This window comes from Ammospiza caudacuta, chromosome 8, assembly GCF_027887145.1.
Source record: "Ammospiza caudacuta isolate bAmmCau1 chromosome 8, bAmmCau1.pri, whole genome shotgun sequence".
Taxonomy (NCBI): domain Eukaryota; kingdom Metazoa; phylum Chordata; class Aves; order Passeriformes; family Passerellidae; genus Ammospiza; species Ammospiza caudacuta.
Window position 1 is genome coordinate 18,071,055 of NC_080600.1, and position 16,665 is coordinate 18,087,719.

General features: G+C 42.3%; 2 protein-coding genes across 2 annotated transcripts in view; one reads left to right on the top strand and one right to left on the bottom strand.

Annotated features, from left to right (window-relative positions):
• Positions 1-3,089: 3,089 nt before the first annotated feature.
• WDR12 (WD repeat domain 12) lies at positions 3,090-11,002 on the bottom strand. Its single transcript, XM_058809529.1, has 13 exons — positions 10,915-11,002; positions 10,739-10,833; positions 9,612-9,706; positions 8,857-8,963; positions 7,921-8,036; positions 7,373-7,527; positions 6,676-6,721; positions 6,401-6,486; positions 6,094-6,234; positions 5,878-5,983; positions 4,838-4,970; positions 4,250-4,322; positions 3,090-3,542 (listed from the first exon to the last, which is right to left on the bottom strand). Exons 1-13 carry the CDS (start codon positions 10,953-10,955, stop codon positions 3,465-3,467), a joined length of 1,272 nt encoding a protein of 423 aa, XP_058665512.1. The 5' UTR covers positions 10,956-11,002; the 3' UTR covers positions 3,090-3,464.
• Positions 11,003-11,189: 187 nt separating this feature from the next.
• CARF (calcium responsive transcription factor) overlaps positions 11,190-16,665 on the top strand; it is a 31,252-nt gene continuing 25,776 nt past the window's right edge. Inside the window, exons 1-2 of the mRNA XM_058809533.1 lie at positions 11,190-11,287; positions 15,238-15,359. The gene's annotated coding sequence lies outside the window, so the exon portion shown is untranslated. The remainder of the gene's footprint in view (positions 11,288-15,237; positions 15,360-16,665) is intronic.

Genomic DNA, 16,665 nt, shown 5'->3' on the forward strand with positions numbered 1-16,665 from the left:
CAAACTTGATGGGACTTTTTTTGGCTTATAAATTGCAATGTAAGCCAATACAATTTGTTGTTAGCCAATGAAGTATCTCAAATTGAAGCAGGGTGTTAATCCATAAACTGTATTTACCCCTGGACTGGGGTGTGTCAGGGCCAGCTTGGCAGCCCCATTCTGACGGAGAGTAGAAATCTGAAGTGTGTTTACCTAGTTCTCATTAAGTTTTATTCTGATAAAACCTTTTGCCTTCTCCACAGTAAGGGAAAAGAGCACATGCTGAAATTTCAGAGGTCATGGAACAGATCAGCCTAAATCTGCTGCTTGTTTGGGACTTTTGCTTGTTGTTGTTTGGAGGGGTTGTTTGCTTTTTTGAGAATCATGTTTATCATCACACAAATTTGGAGATAATTTGTACTCTCAGTTAATTCAGTAATGAGAAAGCCTTTAAAAATTCTGCAATTCTTCAAGTTCTATCCACATTTAATAAGACTTAAACTAACATAGGAGTGTACCAAAAGTGTGTTTTTCCTTTAGGGAGTTTGTGCATGTGCCTATCTAGTGCTTTCTGTTGCAGAAGTGTCAGAAAATTCAGGAGAAAACCTCACATTTTAGGAGTTTTCATTAGAAGTGCATTCCTTTATCTTTGCGCTTCCTTCTGAACTCAGTGAAACACTTTTGTTTAAATTGCAGAAGTCACTTTAAGCATATGTGGTTAGATCTGTTTCCTAAGGTATGCATGCTAAAATCTAGAGGAGTATGTTGTGTTTATCCTGGAAATTTATCAGCCTGTACAAAACCCATCAAAACTTCAGTAAGTTTATCTTCACTAAGGGCAAATCTCACCTTGGGCTCTGGACTGTAGTTGAAAGGGACAGGCAGAGCAGTGCTGGCTGGAGATCTGCACTGCTGGCCCAAACTCCTGTGTCTACATTGTCCACACACACACGTTCAGGCTGTGTGTCACTGGAATATTTACTTTACTTAATGTTTCCTTCCCCCTTCCCTTGTTTTTAATTCAGTCTTGCAGTTGAGAGAAGACAGATTAAAAAACCCAAATGCCAACAAGAAAGAAAAACCAGTGCTCTGCCAGGGCTGGCTGTAGGGAAGGGATGGCAGCCATCCAGAAGCAAAGATGAAATTCTCAAAGCAAGAAGAAAGCTGAAAGAACCAGCTGGGTAAAAGGAAACACATGAAGAGAAAATGCAAATGTGACACTAAGCCAGGGACCAAGCAGGTGAAACCTTGTCTTGTGCTAATGCTTTTGATGTGTGTCAGTGCATGGTGGTGTTTGAGCTGTGTTTAGAGGCAGCACATGTGTGCTGGTGGACAGTTCATGCCAGGTGTTAGTGCAGAGTGAAAAGAAAGAAATAGAACAATGTGCATTGCACAGCCTCTCAAAAACAAACCTACCCCCACCCCCCATCAATAAAAAAACAAATGTAGGTCAATCTTGCACTAGCTGATTGTCTTTGTTAACCTCCCTTGTAGAATCACTTTTATATTTAAGCAAAATTGGCAGTTGGTACATAAAAATTCTTTATGGTTTTGTATTATGCTGCTAGGGCACTAAGAATATGCAGAAATGGTTTTCAGAGGAGGAAGGAATTATTTTTTGTGAGTAGAGTCACCATCAGCACCTTGACTCTGGATTACCATGTTTTTGACTCAGTTCTTCTGCAGTTTTAAAATCAACTCATGTTGATCACTGTAATTTCACATGATTATTTTAAATGGAAGGACTGCATGTTCAAAAGTCTTATTAAAACATTTTACTTAAGATTACAGGTTATTGAAAGAATTGTCAGCCAAATGTAAAATGTATTGGTTTCAGGATAATTTATGGACAGTGGTAATGGATATATTCCAAAAATACATTGTACTCACACTGGCATCACTTCATGTTAATATGGTTTACTTAGTTCCTTCTCTGGCTGTTCCTTTGCCACAGTACTTTTCCAGACAAGAGGAGGGTATAAAAACGCTCCTGCTTGTCACTCTGGTCTATCAAAACTTACCTTCTTAGATACATTCTGTGTATTTTTTTTACAGGTAACAAATAGATCTGATGGATTCACTGAAATTAAAACAACTAATGCCACTGGGTTTGCTTGAGTCTAAATAATATTAGTCTAAGAGAAGCTGACACTTCAGGTAACATAATCTTTTTTAAGAAGTGTTTTGTAAATCTTTCTGGGAAGGCAAGAAAACCATATTAAGCTTATTTACCTTGCTTTAATGAGTCTTTAGACATATAAGTTGTTAGTTGCAGTACTTCACTTGCAGAGCAAAGGGATCAGAGATCCTTACCCTGTCCTTTGTCATTTTCACCAGTTTTGCTCTTTGATATTTCTTAAAAGTCCTTACTCAGAACTATATATGAAGTATATATATAGTTTATATATGATATGACTATATTATAAACATGGAGGTTAGAGTTCCCACTCTTCAAAGAACAGTTATTACTTTAAGCATTTCACTTGTTAGTGCTGTACAGGTGTCACACTGATTGGAAGCCAAGGCACTGGTGAGGATATTCAAGTGAGGTCTGCACACAGTTTAACAGGGTGCTGCTTGAACAGCACATGCATGTAATCTAACAAGCTGCAGCAAAGCTTTTGCATTTGAATGCTGAACTCAAAGCAAAACCAGCAGCAGAGAAATTGAGCATGTTTGAATAGTGCTTATTCTCTATCGACCTAAAAGCTATTGCACCTCTTTGCATCTGTTCTTTGTAAGAACAAATTCCTTCTACTTCTGCCTTCTCTGTGTGATCCACCATTGTTTCTACACATCCTTAGGTCCCAGACACCACATGAGTGGTACTGCAGCACAAGTACTGTAGTGCAAGGCTGGCATTCTTATAATCTACAACCCTAATTTATGAGCCACTAAAATATGGAATATTTCATCTGCCAATAAATCTGTCAAGTTCCTGTATATCATCATATAAATGTATGCTATTTATACTGCATACATACCAAGTCTTCATCCTAGAAAGAAGCCTGGGTTCTTAATTAAGGACTAAATCGTAAGAACTGCCAACAGCCAGACTGAGAGGAGAGCTGAAATCTCATTTTTATCTGAAATGACACACTAAACCAATGAACTGTTGATAAAAGGTTTATTTTTTTCCCCAACATAAAGCAGGTAAACTCAAAAAATAATTTAGTCATTGAGTAGTTTTTTCTGTAAGTATCAGCAAACAGTTTACTTCTTATTAAAAGGGCCATACAAATAGTAATTTAAAAGATGTTAATTCAAAGCTATCCAGAAGGGAGGAAATTACCTTTGCTTTGTTTCACATTAATTCCACTTGGGCTTTCCTATTTTTCTGTGACAAATATGGATATAGGTTACCAATACAAAACCAGGAACAGCTCTCTGAGCAACAAACTCCTCCCTTCTTCAGAAGTTGATTGTGTAGAGATGCACATAGAGATCGTTCTTTATAAAAAAAAAAGTCTTCTGGCTGTTGACCTTCATGCCCCAACATCAGAGGCTGTAGCTGGGTATCTGTAGCAATACAGTTTGTTGTCTGCTCCTCCACTCAGTAACAACTAATGAGAGAAGGAAACTGTGATTAATATCAGAACTAAGCAAAATAAGTACACAGAAGTTAAGGACTCAGTTTTTCTTTCCTTTGTAAAAAGCAGCAGTGAATTATGAACTGTTAATGCATGACTAAATCCCAGAATCAGAGTACAGAAGCAACTTTGTCTCTTACTCTCCTCTTAAATTAGAATTGAAACTTGTGTAGGAAAGCTGCTAAAGCTTTTCCTGACTTTTACAGTGAACAGGAGCCACACTGAGAATTTGAACATTCACAGAATGGGGGTTTTGGTAATTTTAAATATGTGTGTACCACTGCAGTGGCAGAACAGCTTGCTCTAGAGGATTCTACAGTTTCCCCTTCTACATGTACTGATGGCCAGGCCCCAGCTTTTCTTCATGCTTTAAGTCCCCATGGTGGGAGGCTACCTTGGAACATGTGTTCTCTGAGTAAGGTGCAGTGCTGTTCTTGTCTCTTCTTGTTTAACTGAGCTCAGTTAAAGCCACAGAGCTCCCGCTCCCACCTTTCCCCTTTGCAGAGTGTGGGGACACGCTGCAGTGCCTGGGACATCACCAGACATCAAACACAGCACAACTACAGCTGCCTGTTCTCTTCTAGCTTTAAGCATAAGGAGGTAACAGCCCATGACTGCTCTTAGCTCTCTTCTTAAACATCATGCATATAAATCAAGTAACTTGCTCTTCAGATTCTTACCCCTGCTTCTGCCCAGTCCACGCACAAAACCTTGTCTTCATGAGCAGCCAAGTCATACAGAGGAGCTTTGCAGCTGGTGAAAAACAGGTTTGAAGTTGTGTGAGCAATCACAGACAACAACTGCTCCCAGGCAGAAATGCAATCCCAATGCTATCAAACAGATGTGATCAAGCAGTTATAAACACTTTGAGAGAGTACAGACATTGACCATCTGTGATGCTTCCTCTGCTTTCCCCAGAGCCAATCACATCAGTATTTTCCTCTCCTACATCCCCAAAGAGGAAAGCAACAACATTTTTCATCTACTTGCAAACAACTTGGAGACTGAAATTCAGTCACTTGTTGGGAAGAATTTATTACAGCTTCCTTCTTCCATGTGTAGATGCTGCTCAACAGCATAAGCTTTCCAGCCCTGTGGTAGCCTAAAAGTATTTTTCTCCCTTTTATGGTTGACTTCCAAAACCTAGAGGGTTTTCACAAATGCCACAGGTGTTTCTACTGACTGACTGCTTTTTCCGTTTCATGAGGGGTAGCTCACCCTGTAAGCTTATGTGCCTTTGCACAACAACAAGCACAGGTTTATTTTACCTCCTTGTGTCCCAAAGCTTCACAATGTTGTCCAAAGAACCAGAGATCAGCTGGTGCTCGTGGGTAGGTGACCACTTCACAGATGTCACCCAGCCTGTGTGAGAAGTCAGAGACAGGAGAACCAAGGAGCCATCTGAATAGAAAGAGGAAAAAACACAGACGTCAGCAGATGCTGAAACCAGCATTTGAAGATGTATACAAAATCCAGTGCAATTGCAGTTCAAGTTAAGTATCTAAATAAAGTGAACAAAAATGTAAGCCACACAAGTTTTGGGGAAGAAATAAACCCAAAGAAAGAAACTAAACCAAAGAAAAAAGAAACCAACCTGAAACTGCTCAGAATGTATTTTCTTGTCACTAAACTTCCTTTTCAAAGATTTTTTTTAACCAACCAAAAAAATTATTTTTATTAGCAATATGTAATAGGCTGGTGAACTTTGGATTAGATTTACAGAAGCTAAACAAGTAAATGTTATTTACTATTTGTGGCCTTCCAGTACCTACAAAAAGAGATATGTTCAAGGCTAGGCTGGGTGGGCTCTGAGCACTCTGCTCTGGTAGAAGGAGTCCCTGCCCAGGGCAGAGGGTTGGAAGTAGATGATCTTTAAGGTCCTTTCCAACTCAGACCATTCTATGAAATGTGTCTGTGACAATAAATCTGATAGGCTCAGCCATAATATCTGTAATTCCATCTGTTTATGAAATATGGTACCATGTCCAAGTGACTACTGTTTCACTTTAATGGTTATCAGACCAGCCTCAGCCTGAACCTTACAAAAAAAATCCATTCTGCAACTGCACAGTTGACATTCATTAGTAAGTTAAAAAAAAAAAAAAAGAATAATTTCTAAATTCTTAGGTAAGACTTTAAAACAAGTCTTGCACCAGAATACAGGAAATAGATGTAAGTTTTGTATTTAATAAAAGCCCCCAAATGGCTGGTTCCAAGCAGAGGGACCAGAAAAGTTTGTGAGATGTCTCTTGACAGGACAAAGTTCTGACTCTGAAGAACACCTTTGAGACCACCATGTTTAGCTCACCTTTGCTGCGAGGATCCCACAGCCTGATATGTCTGTCGGTGCTCCCTGATGCAAGGCGGCGACACAGGGGTGAGTAGGAGACAGAGTTAAACACTTTGTTTCCTGTCTGTCAGCAAAGAAAACAGTAACTAAGACAGGAGCTACTATTTTACACAGCTTTTTCTTTTTCTCTGAGCAGGACTCAGCTAACCTACAGCCCGAGTATAATGATCTCACCAAAGTGGATTTGAGATCTCCAGTCTCAGCATCCCAGAGTTTAATGGTGTGGTCCCATGATGCGCTGCAAATTTCTTCAGCATCTGTCCACAGCACAGAGGAGATGGCTTCTGTGTGGCCAGACAGGGTTGCCAGGGGAGTCTAAAATACAATGGGGACAGATTTGAGTCAGTTATCAAACAAATAAAAGAGTCTGATTGTCCTGAGACATACCAGCAGTTTTAAAGTTACCTTTAGTAAAGAGAAATTATTTGCTGTGGCTACACTTCTAAAGAAAAATCCTGAACAAACCCAGAGCTCATCTTACCCTTGTTAGTCCAAGCTGTTCAGTTTTCTGCTTTTTCCGTGGTCTGTTAGCTGCTTCTTCCATTTCATCCTCTTCATCTGTAGGTACTGGGACAGAAGACAGGAGACTTGAGCTACAGATTTTTGAATTCCATCTCCATGTAAGTAATTAAGCAAATCCCCATATTTATGGTGCCTACAGCCATCATGCAGCTGATAACAAGATCTGAAACTGTGTAATTAACTAAACCAGTAACTCAGCATAGTGATGTATAACCTTAAAAACTTACATCTTACCTGCAGACCAGATCTTTAACATCTTATCCCAGGATCCACTGCAGAACTGTATAAACAGAAACATTTTGTTAAATGTTGATTCAGATGGACCTTGGAAGAGAGACCTGCTTGAAAAATGGGTTCTGACACACAAGTAACAGTGCTGGGCTCCTAAAATCCCCCCCAAAATGTTTGGCATACATCAAATTATTCTTTCTACTTCCTTTGTAGGAAAAATATCTACAGAATACCTATTTCCTTCAGCACCAAAAAGTTTGACTTTAAACTGTCTGATATTGAGTCAAGCTGGGAGCAGTGACTCCACCTTTGGTAGGAGTGCTCATAACTGTTGAATTCCTGGGTGAAGGGAAAAAACCTCTTTATAACCCGCTTCTTCCAAGAACTCTGGAAATTTTTTTCCCACCAAAACTGCCATGAAAATTTAGGTCAAATTTGAAAATACTTCATTATAGCATAAAATTCTCATGCATTTAAATTTTAACTTGTTTTCTGAACTAAATGATTTTGTGATTCTATGGCTTAGCATTGATGTGACACTCTTAATCCTCAATAGCCACCACTCATAACAAAACTGGGAAATTATCACTTTGTCATAAAATCATGATGATGAATACCCATGCAAGGACAAAACCAGGATTTTTGAGGTACAGGCTGCTAAATCCCAAACCACTAAGGTTTCTTTCCAGAAGTCACTCACTTTGGTTCTTGTGCAATCAACAGCCACGGACTCGACACTGCCAGCGTGTCCCCTGCAGCAGTGAAGGGCTTTCACTTTGTTTTTCTCCACGTTCCACTCCCAGAGCAGGACAGTTTGGTCCATGGAAGCACTGAGTAACAGGCATGATAAACTATCTGAGGAAGAAAAGTTACACTCATGCCCAACTCAGCTTTCCAAGGTTTTTATAAATAATTATTCTAATACTAGAGGAAATAGCAGATAGACAGAAACTTATATGTGCTTCAGTTTACATCATGTTGCCCTGCAAGTACAGTTACTATAACTACATATACACCAGCATTTGCTAATGGAGACTGCAGGGTGGATAGAAAACAACCATCTTAAAGTGACTATATTCATTATTGTCAAAGGACTACTTTCTGCACACCACGACTTAATTTCTTACACCACTGACAGAGATTTAAATAATTACATTTAGACAATTAAATATTCATAGTTAAGGAATGCTAACATTCCCCCCACCCAGTAAATCAAACTACTACTATCCCCCTGCTATATATACTGACCTTGCTTCACCCACGCCACATCCTTCACTACTTCTGTGTGCCCAACTATTGTGGTGATGGATTTTCCTTCCACAGACCAGATCCGAGCAGTCTGGTCGTAGCAGCCAGTTAATATCCTGCAGGTACAGCATTGGAAACATCTTTAAGACCAACAAATGTTTTTATGAAATAAAGCCTCAACCAGAAACGTGGCAAAACTATTAGCAGAGAAATCGGTTTAAAAGAAATAGCATGAAAGAGGAAAACATGTCTTTTTGCTACATAGCAAAGCTTTGTTAAACCCTTGCAACTGGGAGGCCAAGAGTACAGGCTAGAAAGACAAGCAGTGAGAGTACTGCATGTTCTGGTTGATGTGACTTAAGATCCCTTACACAATTTACATAATTCAAAACTCAATTTGTTAGTTTTACTATGTTGCCAGAGGTTCTCAAAGCATTTTCAAATCTCTACTTAATATATGAATGTTACCAAGCTCATTGGGAAATAAATGTGAAAATTCAGTAGAAAAAGGCAATGATGCCTCTTTGGCTTTTTTTCAGGAAAATCTCTGGAGAAAGGTAAGCTATTCTATTTGTTGCTGATGGGTGTAATGTTGGAAGTCAAGGGTTTAAGCAAAAGAGAGTAATGAGGAAAACTTGTTTTCCTTTAAGAAAAAGGATACTAAACAGCATTTATTTTGTTCATTTGTACAAGCAATATCTCAAGTTCAGTGTCTCTAGCTGTTTTCTACCTGTGTTAAAGTCACTGTTGTGACAGTATAACAAGCGAACTGCTTACAAAAGCAAGTACCTGACTTGACAGGTTAAAAAAAAAAAAAAGCTAAGAGGAAAAAAAACCCCACCCAAGGGATTATTAAAGAGAAAATACCACTCTATTTGATACCAGGGAGGAACATGAATAAGCAAGACAAAACTTAGAACTGGCTTAGTGTGGTACCATTCTTCAGTGGCTTGAACTGAACTGATCCAGTCATCGTGGAAGATGCATTCTTCTGGCTGAGGGGCCATGTATTTCTCCACATACTCTATTTCCACCACTTCTTCCTGAGCTCACAGACAAAATACTTATTTAGTGATGTAGCATGGTTTTGTTTTTTTTTAATCACTTAACAGTAAAATTTAACTGTAGTGTGGCACAAATATACAAGTTTATTGAGCAAAGGTCTTGGTATCCAAGTTCTTTGCCACATCAGTAGAACAAAAATATTTAGAAAAAAGAGTGTGAATTACATTGCTTTCCATCTTTTTATCAAATTACTATTAATAGCAAGCTGGAAGCAAAAGCAAGTGATTTCAGTCTTCTTACATTTCTCTTCTTCTACATTTACTAATACAAAACTGGTGTCTAAAACACTGCAACATTTTCTAGAGGTAATATTAAGCATTCCCATTATCCCCCACCATAAGAGACAAAAATGTATTCAGTCCAATGATGAACTGAATAAGAGAAGAATTTCCCTCTGAACTGTACACAGACAACAGATTGGATAATATCCTTGCACTGCTCTGTCTGCAGTCTCTAATCACTGCAGTTTGTAATAGATTTAAAAATATAGGGAATTCTCCTGGGAAAGAAATGAAACTGAGCAAGGAAATCTACCCAGCCAACAGTGTAATATCCAAATCAGATTGAAGCAAACTGGCTAAATATGTTCTACTGCCCAAGCAGGAGAGACACTGAGTATGACTTACTGTGGAAATGTTTTCCATTTCCATGTGTGTGACCAGCGGCAACCGCAAGAACTGGCCATTGATAAGGAAGTCAAATTCCACATACTTGTGATCCTCTGAAACAAATGGGGAAAATCAATGTTAAGGTGTCACTATTTATTTGTCACTGTCAAGAATGGTATAATTTTGTGAATGGTTCAGGAAATGGAGCCAGGAAGAGTTTAAAAAAGACCCAAACATAAACAACCCCCAAAACAAATGACAACAAGAACAAAAACCCCAACCAATTAGTTTCTTCTCCCAGTTTTAAGTGGGCAGCCCTTTACTTCTGTGGGATTATTTAAGAGGAAGGAAAATTTGCTGTTGGGGTTCAAAGAGTTGTTTGCCTCTTATTGTATTTTCTCTGTAGCTCTGTGTACTCAAACCCCAGTGGTGCTTCCTGACTGTTCCGTAGGTGCCATTCTCATTACCACCAGCTAGAGCCCTGTATTTGTGGCAACAGTAGGAAAATCCTAAGAACTTTTGGTTCGTATTTCTCCCTTCATAACGGCATAAATGACAAAGGCTCTGCATTTTGGCAGAAGCACTGCACTGTGGACCAGTGTTCTGTTCAGAATTGTTTGCAATGTCACGGGTTGAAAGCAACTTGCAAAAGGTTCAAGAAGCAGGGTATAATACCACTGACCCAGTTTCTTATAGAAGATGGGATTTTCCAACAACATCGCACAAGTGGCTTTCCCAGATCAGCTTTCAAGTCAGTCGGCCCATTTCAGCACCGACAGAATAGCTGAGTTTTCTTAAAGGCTGTTATAAAAACGAAACCTCTGGTTTCATTAGATCTTGTGCCAGGTTTGGAGCAACACTTCCATTCCCATCTGCTGCGGCAGCCTGGCCTGTGGTGCCGGGCACACAGAGCATTCCAGCCTGTGGTCGATCTCTCTGGGAATGCCCGGCAGCGCCGGTACCGCAGCGTTTCAGATCAATTCCAGGATTGCCTCACGGCAGGCAGCCGGGCCAAAGCGGCGGGGCAGGACCGGCTCGGGGCCCCGCGGGTGCCGCCGGCTGTGACAGCCCGCGCGGGGCCGGGCCCGGCCTGGGGACACGGGGCACGCCGGGCTCCGAGGGGCCGCCCCGGCCGCGGCACCTACCGTGCGCTGCGGCCAGCAGCTTGTTGATGAGGTGGCTGAGGTCGGTGGTCTCGGAGGTCGCGGGCACCGAGAAGGGCACATCCTCCACGGCGAACCTGCGGGCACAGCGCTCCGTTACCGCCTCCGCGTCACCCGCTCCCGAACCCACCCCCGGCCCGGCAGGGGAGGCCGCTCACCTGCGGTTCTCGGTGCGGAACCGCGCCGTGAGCTGCGCCATGGCTGTCGCCGGCACCGAGCACGTGTCGCGGCGCGCCCCGGCCGAGCCCCCCGCGGCCCCGCGCGCCGCCCGCGTGCCGCGCGCCCGCCGCGCTCCCGAGAGGCCGCGCGCCGCCGCCTTCCCGGCGCCCCCCGCGCGCCCCCGCCCAGCTCCGAGCTGAGGGCGGGCGCGCGTGCGCGGAGCGGAGGCGCGCATGGCGGCGGGGCTGCGGGAGCCGAGCCCAGGTGGAGTAACGCGGCTCCGGCATCTCCCCCCGGGCCGCCGCGACGGGGCCCCGGCCGGTGCTTCCCGCCGCCCCCGCCGCGGGGCTGTGGTGCCGAGGGGTGCGACAGGTGCGGGCTGAGGTGCCCTCCGCGCTCCTCGGGGCTGGGGCGCGTTCCGGGGTCCCTCGCAGGTGCGGGAGCGGTTCCTGGGGCCGCTCCTGAGGGCGGCCGCCCCGGGCTGTGCCTGGGCTGTGCCGGTCTATGTCCGGGATGTGTCAGGGCTGTGTCCGGGATGTGTCAGGGCTGTGCCTGTGCTGTGCCGGGCTGTGCCCGGGATGTGTCAGAGCTGTGCCCGGGCTGTGCCCGGGATGTGTCAGGGCTGTGCCCGGGATGTGTCAGAGCTGTGCCCGGGCTGTGCCCGGGATGTGTCAGAGCTGTGCCCGGGATGTGTCAGAGCTGTGTCCGGGCTGTGCCCGGGATGTGTCAGGGCTGTGTCCGGGCTGTGCCCGGGATGTGTCAGAGCTGTGTCCGGGCTGTGCCGGGCTGTGTCAGGGCAGTGTCCCGGCAGTGTCCGGGCTTTGCGGGGCTGTGTCCGGGCTGTGCCGGACTGTGTCAGAGCTGTGCCCGGGATGTGTCAGAGCTGTGCCGGGCTGTCAGGGCTGTGTCCCGGCTGTGCTCGGGCCGGGCAGTGCCCCGTGTGCCGCCCGGGGTCGCTGGAGCGGTGGTCTCTGCTCGGAGTCACTCGGGTTGTGTCTCTCTGCACGTCAAGCGGCACACCCACAATAAACTGCCTACTAGAAGTAATAAATCCAACGCGCGGTGGACTTAAAAAGAAGCTGCAAGTGAGTTTGGTGTTCTGGGAGAAGGCTGCTTGTGTGAGGACATGCTGTGTGCTTGCGCTGTTTATAAAATTTTTTCCCCCACCTTTCTGACAGTTGTTCGTGGCCTCTGGGAGCAGCCGGGGTTTCCCTGAGTGGTGACTCGGTGTTGGAGCGGGCGGGTGCTGGGTGTTTGCCGTTTCGTGAGGCTCTGAAATCTCATCTATTTCTGAAGCATACTTCACAGACCTAGCGTTGTTTGTCAGCGAAATTGACACAGGGTAATTTTCCAGCTATTGGCGTTGTCTTCCAAAAACTGACTTGAGAATCCTTTTATGTGTGAGTCCCCAGATCTTCTCTGTATTCTTAACAGCATCTGCCTCCTCTTCCGTGATAGAGATAATGCTAAATCTCAAACTTAGTACAGGCTGACAAAGCTAATTGTAACTCCTTTACTGGGAAGTATCACTATGTCCTGATTTCCTCCCTGATATGTTTTGCTGTAATTCGCGCCCTTGTGAATTTGTTGTAGAGAAATGTCCTCAAAGGGAGCTTTTTCAGACAGTGAATTTTGATTGCTGTAAGCTATGCAGTTATCCAAAGTCTTCTTATAATCTTGTAGAAAACTCAAAAGAAATTGATGGTGAAGCATTCAATTGTATGTATTTTCTGTTAAGTATAACCAGCACCCTGATTACAGTGCTCATGTGGTTATCATGGTTATCATGTTTGCCTGTGGTAGCAGTTTCTGTGGCTGCTTGCTGTCTTTGTAGAGGTGAACCTGGGACAACAATGGCCATAGATTTCCCTTTACTTGAGAAAAGGGCTTCCCAAATGGAAGCAGGGTGAAGGAAATAGACCTGTGGCATTAAAATACCCTAACTCATGTGTTGGAAATGGCCCTGGAATACTGGAATCTGGAAGCAGCCTATAAAGTGGTGGGAGTGGAGTTGTGTTAAGCTGAGGCACAGTGATCTGCCTGTGTGCTTTGAGGATGCAGCTCTTGTTCCCACTGTACACTAACGTTAAACTTCAACATTTCTCCTTTAGCCACCTGTTAAACGTGTGATGCCCTGGTGTTACAGTGGGAATTTTTGTGGTGCTCACTTAATGTTTATGAGGTGATACTTACTTGTTATTTACTACGTTCCTAACAAATATTCCTATACTTACGTATACATAAATATACAGGATTTAACTCTCCTGTTTGGAGAATTCTTCAGCAATATTTATACAACTGTAAGATCCATTAACTGTGCATGTACTTGTACACCTCTGTAGAAGCATATTTCTTTTAGACAAAAAATAATAATTTTTGTTTGTGGTTGCACACAAGCACTTGGGTTAATGAAACCTGGATGGTTAAACCATGAAGTTGATTTTCCAAGTGGTGTGTGTGCCAGTGGTTTGCCTAGGTTACAACACTGATCTGACAAAATCATGGGGCAAAATTGTACCACAGGGATTATTTTAAACGCAAATATAAAATATATGCGCTGCCTATGAAAGGAAGCTGGATAAATATCACTGTGTATTTACCTCACTGCTGGATTTTTCCCCCTGAGCTTTGTTATTAACTATTGTTAGCTACAGGATGTTGGGCTGCTGGGGTCATGGTGTGTCCCCATAGAGCTGTCCTTGTGTTCTGTTGTTGGGTTCCAGCATGCTCGGAGTCCGTGTTATCGGTATCTGGAACAAACTCAGTTTATCTCAAAGAACTAAATGTGCTGCTTTTGCAAAACAGCTGTCTCTTCTTTACATCTTTGAGCTGAGAGGAAATGGCTGAGTGATGATGAAATCTGGTTTTCTGGGGTTTTTTTTCCATTTGCTGCTAAGATGCTTCAGACATTTTAACTGAAACGTCTTATAATTGTTCTCAGATCCAAAGCTCAAAAATATTTGGTAAACATGAGGTAACTTCATTTGGAACTTGGTCTGGAGTGTCATCACTTGAAAATTGAATGGAAAAATAAATCTGCTTTAGATTAAAGTATTAATATATTGAGCATATGAGCTGCTTAACTTCTCAATGTTGTTTGTATCAGCACGATGCTTTATTCAGCTTCAAAAGCCAAGGAGATGTGGATTTGCTTTGCCTTTGTGTCCTTTATACCTTTGCAAAGCAGAATAAATCTGTGCTTTAAGAGTTGTAGGGTTCTTTTGAAGTTACTCTCTAGCCTGTTACAGTCTCCTTGCAAAAGCTGTAAACAGTTGAAATTCCAGAGCCAAGAAGGTCCATCTTGAGGAATTTGCTTGCGTGGTGTGGTGAAGAAGATACAGCTGGTAGGAGTCATGTGCTAATATAATGCAGCCTGTCTTTAAAATAAAATACTGAAGGGAAAAATCGTGACCACCCTTCCCCCTCCTTCACCCCAAACTACAGGAGTTTTCTGCTGTTCATTTGGGTATGTTGTGTGTGTAGTCTTATAGATGTAAACTCTTGTTAGGCAGGGGCCAAATTAATTGTCATTTTGTCCTGCTGCTTGTGAATGTTTGGGATTGGTTGCTGCTTTACAGGGTGTGCTGTGTGCATGAGAGCATTGTCCTGTGCATGTGGCAATTCACTGTCCAATATTATCTGTCTGTTTGAAGGTTTGCAATGGGCAGCTGAGTATCTTGAAGCTTCCTTTGGGATAGGAGGTAGATCTCTGAACTGCTGGGAACTCTTTTTGTCTTCCACCACGTGATTAATGCCAAATTTTGTTTTCCATATCTGGTGTTTTTTTTCTGCCCGAAGCATACCACTGTAGACTAACAACAGTAATTTTATTTCTTTTATATGCTGTCTTATAAGCCTTTAAAACAAATTGATTTGCTTCAAGATGTCTGCATGACAGAGTTGCATAATGCAAATTCTGTCTGGTGATTATGGAAGAAGGTGACTAATGTATTTATAAAGCACTGCTGGCATGTGCCTAAATATCAAGTGTTCTCTGGATGTGTGTGGTTGTTAGTTCAGTGCTTTTGGACATATTCAGATGAAAATCGTGGGAGGGTGTATGTGTGTTTTGTATCTGTGTATGCAATGACAAATCAAGCAAATTGTCTCATATAAAAGGCTAAGCTCTACTCCTGGAGCAGCACACTGGAATTTTTCTGCAGTGAGTAATAATGTGATAAGGAGGCAAGGATTTCTGGAGAGCTTTGCTGTTACCTTGCAACAGCTTTAGAACTTGTGACACTGAGTTTGTAAAACCTGAAGACAACACCTGCAGCAATCTCCTGGCAGAAGGCTAAAATGAACTTCTGTAACCTTTTCAGGTCACCTTGTAATGGAAGAGAGTGAAGCTGACCATGATATTGCTATGGAAGGATCTAATGATTTGTTCATAGGCAGCTGTAATGCTACAGGAGAGTCAGAAACAAATGATCAGATTTTTCAGGTGAGCTATGAATGCTTTGTCCTTGTAGATGCTTCCTTTACCTCCACTCTGATGAGTTTCAAATATGCTATTTCATCAATGCAGGGGTTTTTCTTGCCCTTAGAGTAATGCATCATGTCTTTTAAGAATGTGCATCCTTCCCTTGGGTTCCTGTGCCATTCAGTTTTGAACTGATGAATATCCAGATGTTACATGTAATGACAACCATCAGTGATTATTTCCTACTATAGTGCTGAGGAAATGAATGTTTTATTTTGTTAACTCTTTAAAAAAGAATGCTTTGTGACATGTGTTGGAGTAGGAGAGGTTCAGAACAGGTGAAAATGAGGTGGCATTGCTTAGTGACCAAATGTGACAAATAAAGAGTCCAGGGATGCAGGACACCTGTGTATGCATTGAGGGAGAGGAGTCTTTCATGTATTTTTTATTAGATATTGCCAGATCTTCTTATGTGGGGAGATTTCTGTGCATGAATCCTCTTCTGCTGAATGTTTTTCTGACATGAAATGTCATTCACGTAGTGATTTACTTGTGTGCTCATGGTCTGTGCACAATGGCTTTAACACAACAGGTGCCACTTGTTTGGTGCTGCTTTTCTGATGTAGTTCACTGTAGACAGTTTCAGCACAGAATTTATACCTGCAGAATTTTTGATGGGGCTGTTTAGATTTAATCTGACTTTAGATAAAATTTAGGAACACTTTTCCTCATTCTTTGATTTGTAGTGTATTAATTTTTATTGCAAAAACATCAGAGTTGTTTGTGCAGTTGCTGCAAGAAATAGAACAAATTGCAGCCCTTCTTGCATTGGCCAAATGACACCTTGACATGTTATTGTCACAAGGACTGCCTATTTTCCCATTATTTTACATGCTTAATGTTTCTGTTGTCAGAGTTTCCACAAGACAAGTATTTGTGCCTATGCTCTTTAATTTAATGAAAATGGCATGTACTCTAAGACTTTGGTTCTACAAACTTGATGAAGATACACTCTATTTTTTTAAGATTTTGAAACTCTGATTCTTGATCTTATGCTGTACAATTCCTGCCCTTGAATCAGAGGTTGTGTTGCTTGTATTTCTTCTGTTGTAAAGAATTTTTAAAATGTGTAGAGATTTTTTTTCTTCATAGCTAAATGCATGTATGGAAAGGCCAAGTGGAAGAGTATCTAGGATTTCAAATCAAGTTGGTGAATATTTTACAGTTTTGTTTTTGGTATAAGTCTCAGTTTCTGGGCAGATTGAGGTGTTTTAAAGTGATACATGGTTTTTGGGGAGTAGATTTTGAGCGAAAGGGATTTTCTTTT